The following is an 11286-nucleotide window of genomic DNA, read 5'->3' as shown; positions in this document are numbered from 1 at the left end:
TTTTCACCTCCCAAAAAAGTTCACGCAAGAAATAAATAATAATATGCCCAAATCCCGTACAATGCTTGATCCTACAAAATCACCATTGCTCAAGCATATGGTCGCTTAGCTGAATAAAATTTCAAGATTTTTTTTAAAAAAAAGTGATAATTTTCCATAAATGACATAGCTAAAACTATCAAAGACAACATTATAGTTAAGCCAGATAATTTTTCCTGCCTTTTTTTTTTTTTTGTTCAGGAGCAGTACCAGTGTGCTTGTTTGTTAGTTCGTCTTGAAGCGTTGAAATGAACCTCTGGAACAAACTGTGCTAGGAATAGGAAACAGAGCAGTTCTACACAGATCCTCGCAGTGGCAGCACAGATCTATTCATGGTGGCAAACGAGAAAGTAGCACAGCCAACATTAGTAGTCCTGCTTATTGGGGCATTCAGATGCCCTGTGCCCCGACTGCCCACAGTTAAAACATGAACCTCCGAAGTTTCTGCCATGCAAAGTGCCAAAAATGATGGGTCAGCATTCAATGGCTAAATGTTTTCTTTTTCCTCAATCATCATCTTTCTGTTTCGGGGCAAATAGGGGATCCTTCTGCTTATTTAACATATGAAGAGCAACAATACCTGTTCCGACTTCCAAAGGATGATGTCCTGCTTGTTCTTCTACCACCAATTAGCCAGTCATTACTGCCACCTCTTGAATTCTGTGACCAACTCTGACTCCGACCACCACGCCTGAACATATCATCATCGTCGGAGTCCTGGCCACGCCCCCAACCCCGTGATGACGATCTGAAACCCCTACGTTCCCTAGAACCCCCTCGAGAACTTCGCTCCCTGTTAGAAAACCTACCGTAGTAGTCACTAGGAGGCCCATCATCTTGTAGAGGAGGCAACTGTTAAACACAGAAAAAAATGTCAGTTAATCATCACTCGTTCAATATTGTGCACAAAAAAAAAAAAAAGATTAATCTGCTACATATAGAATAACTTCTCACAAAGAAAATAATAGCCACATCAAGCAACATACAGAAGATTAAAAAACCAACATCAATCAACCTTAGCAATCTTGGAAACAGTGTTTCCAGGTGGTGTTTGCATATTCAGTAGCCCTTTTGCGATCTCCTCTGGAAGATCAAAAACTGCCCCTTGAACCTGATATTTCCAAGTTAATGACTTGTTATACATTTTTAAAGAAACATGGAATAAAACCAACAATAAATTTTGTAAACACACACCCTTTCATCTGCAATTATATATATTTTCCCAACTTCATCAGCAGCAGCAGGATAAACATCAGAAAGAAATCCTGTGACGGATCTAGCAGACAGGAAGCCTCTGGAATAACCCGAATCACGTGTCAATTGCAATGTTACCCATCCCTGCAACACAAATACACAGTTAAAATCTACAAAACCAGAGAGAATGAGATCATGAGCGCAACAGCAGTATTTTCAGAGATACTGCTACAATTCATGTTGCACAGAATTTTTTCTTCTCTTTTTGGATTACAAAACAAATCTATTAATGAGAAGAAAAAATTTCAATGGAAGGAGCATAAGAAACCCTACCAGAAAGAATCATGTAACTCTTAATTTTATTTAGCATAAACAATTAAAAAATAATGAAATGATTGAACATAGATGTTAGGTGGGAACCAGCCATTGGATGGACCGATTTGACACTGGCTGAAGGTTGATTTCAAATAAAAGGTTCAAGAGACTGTTGGCTTTCAAACCCAAGTGTGTTAAGTTCAAGTAACTAGCTAGGCTTCTGTTGGAGTAGGAGATTACTTGTAAATACCAAATAGGCGACTTAGGGAATTTTTGAAGTTTCTTATTTTAGTATTTTTCTATAATTAGTCGTGCTGTCCAAACAAGATGGTTATTTGGAAATTGAATGATGTAATAGTGTGGTTTTCCCCTCATCTACCTTTCTTCTCTCTCCTCTTTCCTTCCTCTTCTTGATATTACATCATTTGGCACCAAAGCATTTTGATCCCCTCCACGTTCCCCTTCAAGCTTTTCTATATTTCTCTACTTTTTCTTTCTCAGTTCAAACATTTTGTCCTTCTTCATCAGTCTGCCTTCTTCATTTCCCCTTTACATTTCCCACTCCCATCCACCATCCTGAGAGTCCCTGCAATCCAATTCCACCATAATATGTTACAAGACTCGAGCACTTTTCTTTTTAAGAAAATCAACTGAAATTCAACCAGCATCCCTCCTTGTTTCATCACTTCAACTCCTTGATTGCAAATACTGTCACCACCATAATGGTTAGAATCTTACTTTTCGTGATTTGAATCTTACTAGAGAACTAGAAAAGGCCAAATAGTTGTGGTTTTTGGGGGGGGGGGGGGGTGGTTGCGGCCGCCCAAGGGAGAATCTAATGAGTCAATCGATTCACACAATTCTGAACCTATCAGATTTAGTCATATTTGATTAAACTGGTCATATTTAGAAGGAGAAGATACAATTTGATTAGGACATGGGATAAGATGAGGCAACCCATGCAAGAATTGTAGCCCCCCAAACTACCACCACTGTTTTCATCTGGAGTTTTCCTTCTAAAGCAGAAAGGAATGAATGTACTCACACTAGTTGATTCTGTTATTTGGCATGCAGATACGGAATGCAATAAGGTCATGATTACCTGGTTTAAAAAAAGGATTGGCTTCACGGTTGTAAGATAGAATGATCATATTAATGGGCCTTCAAAAAGTGGGGTTGCCAGTCTGAGTGGAGTAGCATATGAAAGTATTGGGCTTGCTGTTCCAATGGGCTAAATAGAAGCTTTATGAGGCAGGTGCATGCTGATTGGAGAAGTTGGGCTGGAGTAAAAAACATTCTTGGTTAAGCTTTTAAATTGAAGCCCAGTAGCAGGTTTCCAGAAGCCAGTAGCAGGTTTCCAGAAGCAGCTAGGGCTACTACAGAAGGGGAGTTAAACTTGTGAAAGAGTTAATGGGGTGGAAGATGTAGGGGAACGAGAGAAAGTTGCTGAACAGGTTTGTGAAGTAGGATGTGAGGAAGTACCGAGGAGGAAATCATCTAATCTTGAAAGATGATCCAGCAAAGTTTGATGGCAGTACAGCAAATCTTCTCCCTGATGTTCAGTGTCAAGGGGCTGGCGTAGACAAATGTACAAGAAATGGTGGGGTACTGCTAGATCACAACAATGTAAGAATAAGAGAAGTCAAGAGAACTTTAGAAGAAAGAGTTAGATGATGAAAGGAAAGATCAAGGAAATGATGCTGATGGATGATGGTTTTGATTCTCCATCAAGACATCAACCCAAGAGTTCATACGAGGATGAGTTTCACAACATGAGTGAATCGGAAAGGCTGCTGTTGTTTTAATTACTTGAAAACTTTGATTTTGAAGATGAATGTGTAAATAAGGAAGCTTTTAAAGATAGTGAGGCATCAAGCTCTGAAAATATCTATACCTTCTTCATGACCCATGAGTACAAGTTAAAGTCATCTAAGATCTTCCACTGACAAAGTCTCACATTGCATATCAAAATCTCTACAACTTCTCCATGAACAGTAAGTACAAATCATCATCTCTGGGTATTACACTAACAACGTTGAAGCACATCACCAGCTCCTCTGTGCTTTCCCCAGCTAGATGAAATAAAGTCTTTCTTGACAGGAGGGAATTGATGTAGACTGGGAGGCCAGCCATTGGATTGATTGATTTGACTCTATTGAGTCTATCTGGAAGTAGGTTCTAAAGAATAGGATCAAGGGCTTGCTGCGTCCTAAACCCAAATGTGCTAGCTTTAATTAGTTAATCTTTTCTAAAAACGTATGTCTGAGGGGCCTGTAATTTTCTTTTCTTCAGTATTTCCCATAAATTAGAATATTGTAACCTGCAAACAAGTTTTCTTTCTTCTCTATCCTCCCTCACCCCTTCCTCCTCCCCATGAAAATACACCATGTCTCAACAGTTGTTAAGTGAGTGCAACCTAGAACTGCAACAAGTATATTTACAATTTTATTAAATATTTTACTCAGCAAAAATTAAAGGGGAACAGATCCAGCAGAAGCACCTCCTACTCACTTTACCAAATTTATTAGAGTGATCTGATGAGGATTACACTGAGAACTAGAGTAATACCTAGTCGCAAGGTTTCAACTATTGGGGTTCATACCAATGATAGAAATGGCTGCATGAATATACTAGATGCCTATGTTTAAGGGAAGTCAGATATGTGTCAACATGATGCTGGTATCTGACAAGGACATGCCTCTGCTGTAAAAACATCTATGCTATGTATAGTAGGATTAATAAATAATTATTATATTGGTAGCCCATATCAAACAGACACGAAAACAGTAAGCAATCATCAGCCTCTCCAGAAATGGAGAAAAAGATGCACGTCATCCACTTTTTCCAAAGCTTTACCATAGGCAGGAGCCTTAACTTATTGGAAATCGATCAATTTTTTGTTTTTTGAGATAGAAGGTTAGAAACTATTTTCAAAGAAACTAAGCTTACTGGGTCTGGAAAACAGAAACAACTTCTGCTCTGTTATAGTGAGTCTTTCCACTATGTGGAAGTTCTTCCATGGACCAAACTGAGTGCTTTTCCTTGAGCAGAGTTTCCTCAAAACAGTGGAAAATATTTACCGGAAAATCATTTTTGGTATGGACTATGGAGCTTAAGTGTAAATAGATTTTCCTGCTCCACTTACAACTGAAAAGCTAGAAGCACGCTAGTTACAAGAAAAGATAAAAAACACACAAAACACTTACCTGCTCATGACTAATAAGTGATCGGGATGAAGGAGGTTGCGCGAAACCACTCAACTGTGCCAGTGCAGCAGCTAGAGCACCCATTCCTTGTTCTTCAATCAATTTTTGTGCAGTTGGGGTGAAAAATTCTACAGACTCTGGGTGAACTCCACGAAGAGTAGCAACAACTTGCTCAGCTGATGACTCCAAAACATCTTCAACACCCGGAGGGCTAATAAACTCAAATTTGCAACCCACATCACGCTCAAGAGATCTAACTGTTCTCCTCTGACTACTAGTAAACATCAGAATTGCAGAGCCTTCTTTTCCAGCACGTCCAGTACGACCAGAGCGATGCACGAATGTTTCTGGATCATTGGGCAGCTCATAGTGGATAATCTAAAGAAAAACATGAGACCCAGTGGCCAGCAAACTTTTTAATGTGTTGCAAATACAAGCGAAAAATAAACATATAAAAAATTTAAAAGCATTTAAATGAATAGCCTTATACATCGACACAAAATCCAAGATAGAATTCTCTTTTTTTGACAAACAAGTGTTTCAGATTTGTGGGAATATTAATGTGCATGTCAGTGATGCCTAAGCATTTAGCAGGATAAACCCATTGTCTGGGCTTTATAATTACTAAATGAAATCTCCCCAAAACTACCTAATTAACTGAGCAAAAACACATAAAAGACACATGCAGTGCATGTGGTGCAAAATCATTCTTTTTTCCGGAAACAGACAAGTGATGCAAAGATGAGTCTTCCAAGACAACAACCTCAAAATTATAAAATGGCAATTGACTAACTTGCATGAAATCACAAGGAAAACAACATTTTGGAACAAGTATTTAAAAATTTGAATAAGCCATGAATTCTTCAAATATACGGAGCGTGCATTAGAAATTGCATGATCATTGTTGCATGATCATTTTTATATTAAAACTGAAACAAAACACTCACATATTTTCATATGCCTTGAACAAAGATTGTAACTTCAATTTCATCTCTAAAACTTCTCAAACGACAAAATGATGCTAGAAATGCTTTTCCTTCTCTGCTCCATTATACAATGTAAGTATGCAATAATTGAAATGCAGTTGTTCCTCATTGAGTCCACATGGTATCTCGCACTTGCATATTCATAATTTTTTTATGCATTTCAAAATAGCATGTTGTAAATGCAGGGACCGAAAACAAACAAGGGCAGCTATTCAAGGGGTCATGAGCTGATACATAACAATACATGCAGTTGTGGGGAATGGGTTGTAATAAGCAAATAAAATGTTCAGCTGTGATGGTTAGGCAAAAGGGACACTAAATTCAGAGTGATAACTCAGATTGGATTGTAAGGCCAATAAAATTTATTGAAAAAAAAAAAACAGCATTGGCTTATTATGGATTTCAAAAAGAAAAATAAATATAAAAATTATTTTCACCTTTATATTGCAGCTTGATAAAGTAATAAAAGTAAAGCCAAAACTCTCAAAAAATAGATAGCAAACAGAATGAGAACTATCCTCAAACAAAATGATTCAAAGAACTATTGGGCACAAGCCTCCAACCAGCAGTCTCTTCTCACACACACGCAAATAGGGAGATATAAAAGACATGTTTGGTGCTATAGAAAAAAAAAAAAGACATGTTTGGTCAAAGGAGTGTAAGTGGGATTACTGGGAATGTGTACATTCGGCTGGTAAGTGACAGGAGCTCAAAAGATTCCCCTAAAAAAAATTAGTCAGTTTTTGAGATTCCCATCTCAGGATCTTAAGTAAAATTTTAATCCAGATCTGCTTCAGCATAAAAATTAGATATCTTACAGGTAGGCACCATATTCCAAGGGGCATCACACAAAACCAAAACTTGCTTATACATTTGTTTTAGGATTTTGAATGGTTAATATTTTACTATTATTTAGATGAGTGAGCAATCAACCAATTTTTTTTTTTTTTATAAAGTACAAAACATGATGCATATATATGTCTTCCAAATAACAAACTGCAATGGGACTTCACAGCTTCATGTGATAATGCATTCTGTCTGTGCTTTGCAATCAAGAATCAATGCAAAGAGATGCCTTTCTTTTTTTTCTCTTAATCCTTAATCCAACTTGGACCTCAAGTTTAACAATTATCTTTACAAAGATGTTCAATCCCAAAATTTTTCAAGGAGAGATCCTCAATTTTGGCTTTTCTTGATACAATTTATATGTATGTATTAAATGGAGTTTTTTTTTTTTTTTTTCCAACCTAGTTAAGAATTTGGCGGTGCTTGATATCAAAAACCATTAAACCACATCATTAAAGAAGGGGTCATGGCTTTCATCAACTCACTAGATCAACATTTGGAATGTCTAGCCCACGAGATGCAACATCAGTGGCAACAAGCACAGTGAATTTTCCTTGCCGAAAACCGTTCAAGGTTCTTTCCCTCTGATGTTGAGATATATCACCATGTAATGCCTCTGAAGCAATACTGTTTGTTAATGCCATTGAGACCTCATCAGCATCTCGTTTTGTCTGTGTAAAAACAATGGTCTTTCCGCCCTTTGCATAGACCTGAAAGTTGTGAATATTTTTACCGCCATTAGAATGAATATCAAATTTCCCTCAATAATTAATATCAATAAAAAGTCGACTGCGTATTCTAAAAAATCAGTCATAGCCAATAATGGGTTGTTCAAAGTACGGAAGTATACTGAAGATCTATAGTTTTAAAGGCTACAAAGACATCTCACCATAAACAAAATAGGGGAAGAAATCAACTCTAATAGAGGACAAAAGCTAAAGTTAAAAGTTAAAACGAATACTTTTTTTATAACAAATTTAAAACCATAATTAGTACATTCTTATAATGAAGCATATTTCCTAGACAAAGGGTTGCTATTATCTACACATTATTCACACAGGTAATGCACTTCCTGTGAAATTATCAAATTGCAGAAACGAAGTAAACAAAAGGTGTTACGAAAAGAAATCATGCAAAAATGCATGTAGAACAGCAATGATGATCCCAGAAAACAAGTATTTAAATCATTCTGAGATGCTTCTCCATGCTTCAACAATCAGCATTCCTTAAAATGAAATCTAACTTCTCATACAGAATATGCAACCTGGCATTGTTAAATCCTGATATAAGAAGTAAATCAGGCTAACATGATAACAAAACACCTCAAAAGTAGAAAGGATAATAATATTGCACTTAAAGAGGAAGGAAATTGGTCCAAGATTGCCAACTCATACTGTGATAAGATCACTAAGAATGGTCCGCTTTGAAGTTGCAGTGGCTGGCATTGCATAAAGTTTGATCCCTTCTGCCAGCTTCTCATCTTGGTCACCAACCTACAAATAAAAATCGGGGGTGGGGGAATAAGGATGTTCAACATTGAATCAAGAAAAGACTGAAGTACAAACATATAGGCATGATATCTCGAATAGAAAACTAAACAACAACCAAAACTTGCGAGTATACGGCATATCACCACCAAGATGACGTGAATAAAACTGATGATGCAACAATAAATCATATGGTATGCTGCATCTAAGCTACATATCATATTATATATCTACTAAAAGGATAATGGAAACATACAAACAAAATGACCTAAATCAAAGACAGACAGAACAGAACTAGCAAGAGCGAACCAGAATGCCAGATAATGCAAGCACACATCATTTACACAATACTTAATACATGATCAGGACAATAGGCATTTGGATGCTAGGCCCCAGGATTTTCAGTTTGTATAGGCTTGTAGTATTCTGCTATTCAAGCTCATTGGTTTGGTTTAACTAAGAAGTGCAGGCCAAAAAATAAAAAGCAACAAAACTGTGCACACCCCTAGCATTCTGTGCTTACCTTTCAAAACAATCGGAAAAACCACTAAAAAGAAATCCTAGGAATTGATTATGACCAAAAATTGCATCTTGAATCAATCTCAAAAAATTTTGCTTACAGCCACGGCGCCTCGTGAAAAAGAAAAGTCGATTTTCTTATATTCGTATAGGCTATAATCTAAATACGTTACAAATAAATTCCTGCTTAAATCTTCAGGCCTACTTCGTCATTCCTAGTGCTTCACTTCACAATTACAACTTGAATTATCAAGAAGAGAGCATGTTCAACATTAATCACAAGTCAAGACAATTTAACAAATGGGCCAGATCATATCCCAATCCAGCTAGTCATAGTGACCATATGAAATGTTCTATTAAAATATTTGTTTCAATGCAAAATGTATCCATGGGATTCTTCATAAGGGACAACTTAGGTACCATCCACATTATATTAGATTAAACTCCACCATCTTTAAACAGAAGTAACACTGATTAAGTTGCCGTAGGCCCTATAAGTTCAAGCAGACAATATGCAGAACAGGAAGTTAGGGTACATGACTTTTCAGTTTCTTGTTCAATAATAAATCAGATAACCTATATACTTAAGAGACAAACACAGTTGTGCACATAAACACATCTCCTGGCATTAAATATGCTTGTATTCTTGGTTGATGCATAATGGAAACTTCATCACCAACAGGCATGCCCAATATCTAATGGACATCCTACTCAAGCAGAATGAATGAGTGAGGAGGATTTAAAAAAAAAAAAACAGATATAAAAGTTACCAAATCAATTGTAAGAGGATTGTCCAAATGTTTTCTCGACAATTTTTTAACCCAACCAGGCATGGTTGCAGAGAATAACATGCTTTGTCTCTGCGATGGAAGTTTTTCTAAAATTACTTCCACATCTTCCTCAAATCCAACAGCAAGCATTTGATCAGCTTCATCGAGAACCAGATATTCAACTTCACCCAATCTGAGGCTGTTACTGTTGACCAGGTCAATGAGTCTACCGGGCGTTCCAACCACCACATCAACGCCACGGGTAAGAGCACTCTGCTGCATGTTATAGGAAACTCCTCCGTAGACACAAACAGTCCTCAAAGAAGGAGCAGTTTCTTTGATTTCTTTCTCTACTTGCTTCGCTAGCTCCCTCGTAGGTGCTAACACCAACACTCTAGGAAGCCGTCCAGAACGCCTTCAAAGCAGGGGGAGGGAACATCAAGGAGTTTATAGAACAAACTTTAAAAAACAAAAACAAAAACAAAAAAAAAATGTTTGCAGGTGTAGCTAATAACAAGCACACCTCCCAGTGCTAGCATCTTCATCTTCAGTAAGGCGCTTAATTATTGGGATCCCAAAGGCCAATGTCTTCCCAGTCCCAGTCTTAGCGCGAGCAATAAGATCCCGGCCTTCTAGTGCGGGGACTAACACAGCTCTCTGTATTATTAAGGCACAAGATCAACAAGTTATGTGACTGAATTAGATGAAAAGCGGCTGTTTTTTTCTTTTCTTTTTTTTATTTGGGAATAATAATGCAAAAACTTTTAAACAAGCGTGAGAGTTATAAACAAGGAAAAAAAATATTACAGAGATTGCAAGCAAAGCAGACAGGAATTGGCATTGGAACATACTTGAATGGGGAAAAGATGAGTAATGCCTCGTTTCTCCAGAGATTGAACAAGCTGCTGTGGCAAACCCAGCTTGTCAATGGAAAGCTCGTCGTCTTGGCCTCCAGATGCCGCCTCAGTCTCATCGAATACATCTTCCTCATCGCTCGAACTCGCAGAGCGTTTGGAGAAAGCGTCAAGGCCTTTAAAGGCCTCTTCGCTCAAGACAGAATTGGGGGTCGCAACTGCGGAAGGACTGCCCGCTCTGAAGCACCTCAAAGGAAATTGTCTAGCTTTTGAGGCGCATTCACCGCCGGGGCTGGAGCGATTCTTGTCGGAGAAGAGCAGGGAAACGGATGGCAGTATTGTCCTCCGGCGTAAGTCGAGAGACGGGGGGTGACAAGCGCATGAAACGCCCCGAATCGAAGCCATTGATGAATACTTAACTTGGAGAACTGAATCGGAGGACCACTCGCTCGCTCGCTCAACAACTGCAAAGCTGAAAGGGAAGGGGAGGCAGCGGCGAATGGGATGGTGGAGTGAAGTCGAACAGTGGAGAGGGGAATGAGGGCGGGGGTTTTAGGGGATGGGACGGTGGGTGAGAGCCCAAGGGAGAAGTCAGGATTTAAAACTCGATATTCGATAAGGTCACCTGTTCGAATGTATGGCACTACAATCCGCCACCTCGATGTGTTTTCAAATATCTTTTGCATTTTTTCTAAACTAGTTACGGGCATTCTCCACCGCAGCCAATTATTTACATGTTGCAATTTAAGCAACTCTTAAAATTCCAAGTAAAATATTAGAAGTGAAAAAAATATAAAAATGTCTATCTTACACTGTTGCGTGTAATTCCAGCTGATTGCTAATTCTATTTTCAGATTTTAATTAATTCCAAATCAGCCCCAATAACACCTAAACATAAACCTGTTTATTTTGACGCGTGTGTGCTAAGCCTGATCAAGAAAAATGTACGTTCACCAAATAATATACAGCAACGCATAAACATGTCACAAGCACAATCCACAAGAACACATTTACGTGGTTCGGCCCAAAACTTGGCCTACATCCACGGCAGAAACTCACCTCCAGAGATA

General features: G+C 38.1%; 1 protein-coding gene across 1 annotated transcript; it reads right to left on the bottom strand.

Moving 5' to 3' along the window:
* On the bottom strand, positions 1–10863 carry LOC131152730 (DEAD-box ATP-dependent RNA helicase 3, chloroplastic). The gene is made up of 10 exons (XM_058104570.1): positions 10214–10863; positions 9886–10019; positions 9363–9777; positions 7981–8079; positions 7072–7296; positions 4755–5132; positions 1234–1377; positions 1055–1150; positions 620–891; positions 1–483 (listed from the first exon to the last, which is right to left on the bottom strand). The coding sequence occupies exons 1-10, from the start codon at positions 10619–10621 to the stop codon at positions 405–407; spliced, it is 2250 nt and encodes a 749-aa protein (XP_057960553.1). The 5' UTR covers positions 10622–10863; the 3' UTR covers positions 1–404.
* Between the last annotated feature and the right edge of the window lie 423 nt (positions 10864–11286).

The sequence above is a fragment of the Malania oleifera genome, chromosome 4 (assembly GCF_029873635.1).
Source record: "Malania oleifera isolate guangnan ecotype guangnan chromosome 4, ASM2987363v1, whole genome shotgun sequence".
NCBI classification, from domain to species: domain Eukaryota; kingdom Viridiplantae; phylum Streptophyta; class Magnoliopsida; order Santalales; family Ximeniaceae; genus Malania; species Malania oleifera.
Note: the sequence above shows the minus strand (reverse complement) of the source record. Positions and strands in the feature narration are given on the sequence as shown.